Source organism: Aplysia californica, unplaced genomic scaffold, assembly GCF_000002075.1.
Source record: "Aplysia californica isolate F4 #8 unplaced genomic scaffold, AplCal3.0 scaffold00514, whole genome shotgun sequence".
NCBI lineage: Eukaryota > Metazoa > Mollusca > Gastropoda > Aplysiida > Aplysiidae > Aplysia > Aplysia californica.
The window spans coordinates 53,647-56,863 of record NW_004797784.1 but is presented as its reverse complement, the minus strand read 5'-3'; the positions used below and the strand labels follow the sequence as shown (position 1 = coordinate 56,863).

The 3,217-nt window shown below is 43.5% G+C and overlaps 1 protein-coding gene across 1 annotated transcript in view; it reads right to left on the bottom strand.

The window, feature by feature from the left end:
- Window positions 1-3,217, bottom strand: part of LOC101854275 (serine/threonine-protein kinase pakF) — a gene marked incomplete in the record, with an annotated part of 34,140 nt that overhangs the window by 12,534 nt on the left and 18,389 nt on the right. Inside the window, 1 exon segment of the mRNA XM_013086857.2 lies at window positions 168-728. Within this exon segment, the coding sequence (XP_012942311.1) occupies window positions 168-728 (561 nt within the window).

Below are 3,217 nucleotides of genomic sequence, written 5' to 3'. Positions count from 1 at the left end.
TCTCTGTCTGTCTCTGTCTATCTGTCGCACCCCCCCTCTCTCTCTCTCTCATTCTCTCTTTCTCTCTCTCTCTCTCTCTCTCTCTCTCTCTCTCTCTCTCTCTCTCTCTTTTTTTTAAAAAGCCCTGATTACAACCAGAAAAGACAGCCCAAGGTATATCTACTCACTCCGAGATCTGCACACAGGGCGACATGCGACTGCCCCCATCCAGCATCCAACTGTTCCGATATCCGGCCGTCTGCAGAGCCAGGTGGAAGTGCCGGGTCGGTGACTTCTGCTCCACGGACTCACTTCCGGCAGGCGCCGTCTGCTGCAGATTTTCCCGCCCTGGGGCGCCACCATCCGGCGCGGGCGGGATCTCCACCATCTGGATACAGTGAGGCTTCCTTCGGGGAGGTGTTGTGTCCGTGGATAACGACGATGATGTAGATGATGACGATGATGGAGCTGGTGGTGGTGTCGTTGCCGATGACGATGATGGTAGAGACGAAGAGGGGGATGTGGCGTTGGTAGAGGCTGCTGTTGTAACAACGACCGTAGGTGAGGGGGGAGGAGGGGTTGTTGGCGTCGTCGGCAGAGCTTCTGGCCGTTTCAATGAAGTTGGCTTTGTAGTTGTTGCTGTGGTAGCTGACGTACGCGCCAGGGAGGGAGTTGACGGGTGGCCAACAGGGGGCAATGAGACGGACTTGGGTCGAACGGTCAAATGTCCGGACTTGTAACACTGACCACTGAAGAAAAGATGAGGGAAAAAAATGAATGAAAGCCTGATTTTCTCATACACATAGATGGCTAACGTGTGTTAATTTGCAGAGTGACTATAAGGTAAAAAGGTAGCATTGTGAGTGCCACATTTCGACTTACAATAGCACCCTTCAACCACCTAAGTCTTCATACCGTAAGCAGGACAGAAAAAGAAACGCGTTATTAAATGATTAATACACGTACACACAGAATGTATGATAATAGAACAAAGATAAAATATAATAATAGAGAATAATATAATAAACTAATTTTAGAAATAATAAATAAATATAAAACGAATGCTGAGAAGAAAAGTTTTTGTTTTTTTGGTGAAAACAAAAAGAAAGTGTTTTTAAAAATAAAACAAACAAAATAACATTTTAAAAACCGGGTAAACGGTATCCCTGCTAACGGGCACGCACTGTCTATAAGTATAAGACATTCCTAGCGACACACAAGCTTCCGTGGCACACACACTGTGTCCGTTCTCACCGCCGCCCGGTGCAGAACACCAGGACAATCCCAAACACAACACCCGCTTATCCTCAAACACGTCGTCTGTCAAACAATTCGCGCCTGAAACTGATGTCTGGCGCTATGGTCACACGTTATTGGGACCAACAACAAGCATAGCAAGTTCACTGACACGGATCTGGGATTTGCCCAGTGCAGAAAAACAGCTACCTCTTTGTTGTTATTGAGGAATATAACAAGCCTTGTTCGGGGGAAAGAAGTTCATTTGCTAAAATTAGCTGTAACGGAAAACACGAAAATGTCTACGACAGTTCCGGTACATATTACTTGACGTGTTCGTCTGAACTCACATACCGTTCACACCATAATTAGCGCATCCCAGAGCATCGTGCAACCGTGCAACCCACTCAGTGAAAGAAGAGAAGTATTTCCTTCCGATATGCTAGGGCCATAGACCGGGTTTTTCCTCCCTCGGTGGGTTATATTCGTAAAGGGCAAGCTGTTTTCAGCACTAAGAATAAACCAGCATTATAGTACTGGTTGTATACAAGGTGAATCAAAATTACGTAAATACTAGGGTGAGATAAATAATTATTTATTCAGAACATTCTGAACAGTCCCAGCCTAATCACCAGCATGATGATAAATACACCCAAAATCCCCCACCGATCAATAGTGCAGTTATGTGACTTGACACACATACCGCGGGGAAATACTAAGATGACATCTTGTATTCTCTTCTTGAGCTCATCGACGTCTCCAACATTTTTGCTCCCATACTAGATTCAAGAGTTAAACATAATTTTCCTTTGACTTCTGCAGCGAACGTCCCTCACCCCAAACGAAACAATTTAGCTCACCAAAGGGGCGGGCTGCTCTGATCTAGCCTGTCAGTTTATCGCTTACTACGGTATATTATCCCAGCAGAAATACGTGCACAGTTAAGACTCACGATAGACCACATGCATTATTTCACAGGTGGGGACATCCAGCATAACCACTTGATCATAGGCACCTTGAGCAAACTGTTAGCTCAGTTGGTACCAAGCTGGGATACGGAGAGGACTACACTGTTTCAAATCCCCAATGGGGTACTCACAATGAGGTTATTGTAATGTATTTTGGGCACTCAGAACTTTTGTAGACTTTTAAAGGCTCCCCGCCAATCTAGCTCGGTGCTGTAGAATTTAACTTCGAAGGTCCCGCCTCATAAATAACCTTACAGAGTTGAAAGGGGCGTTAACCATTACATCGGCCAATGACAGGCGTCTCTGGTTGGCGACGGCCTGAAAATAAATGGGGCCAAGATAACCCAACTTTTTCCCCATTTGAAGAAGGATAAAACTATTACTAAAACATCTCACTCTCTCTCTGTCTCCCTCTCTCTCTCTCTCTCTCTCTCTCTCTCTCTCTCTCTCTCTCGAGCAATTTAACCTTTCGTGACGTACAACATGTTACAAAATAATTAATTAAAATATAGGCTTAAGATTTTTTTAAAAATCCTCTCAACATGTCATTAAGAAATGATTAAATGAGCGTGTGTTTTATATGAAAAAAAACTAGAATTTTGACCAGGTACGATTTTTTTCTTTTTGGCCTTAATTTCATCCCATTGCTCAAAAATAGCTTCGCCGACAACTAAGACCTTTCTTCAGGCGCACATACATATTATTTGTCCCCTCAATTCTTATTGCAAGCTGTTGTCATAGAAGCAGGTTCAAGGATGTCTCAATCAACTATCCAGTTATTATATTATCATTATTATTATTACACGTTTTATCAATAAGGAGCTCCCCGAAATGACAAGTCTTTTTCATCAGCTTTACATCAGCATGATTTATCTAGTTACATCCGCATCTAAACTGTGGCGGCCCACTTACTGACAAGGAACAATATCCTTCCTCTTGCTATCAACATCATCACGATAAACTATTATCAACAGCCATTTTGAGTACGGGTCAAAGATTGCACACTACAAGATGATTCACTCCTCTGTTTGAGA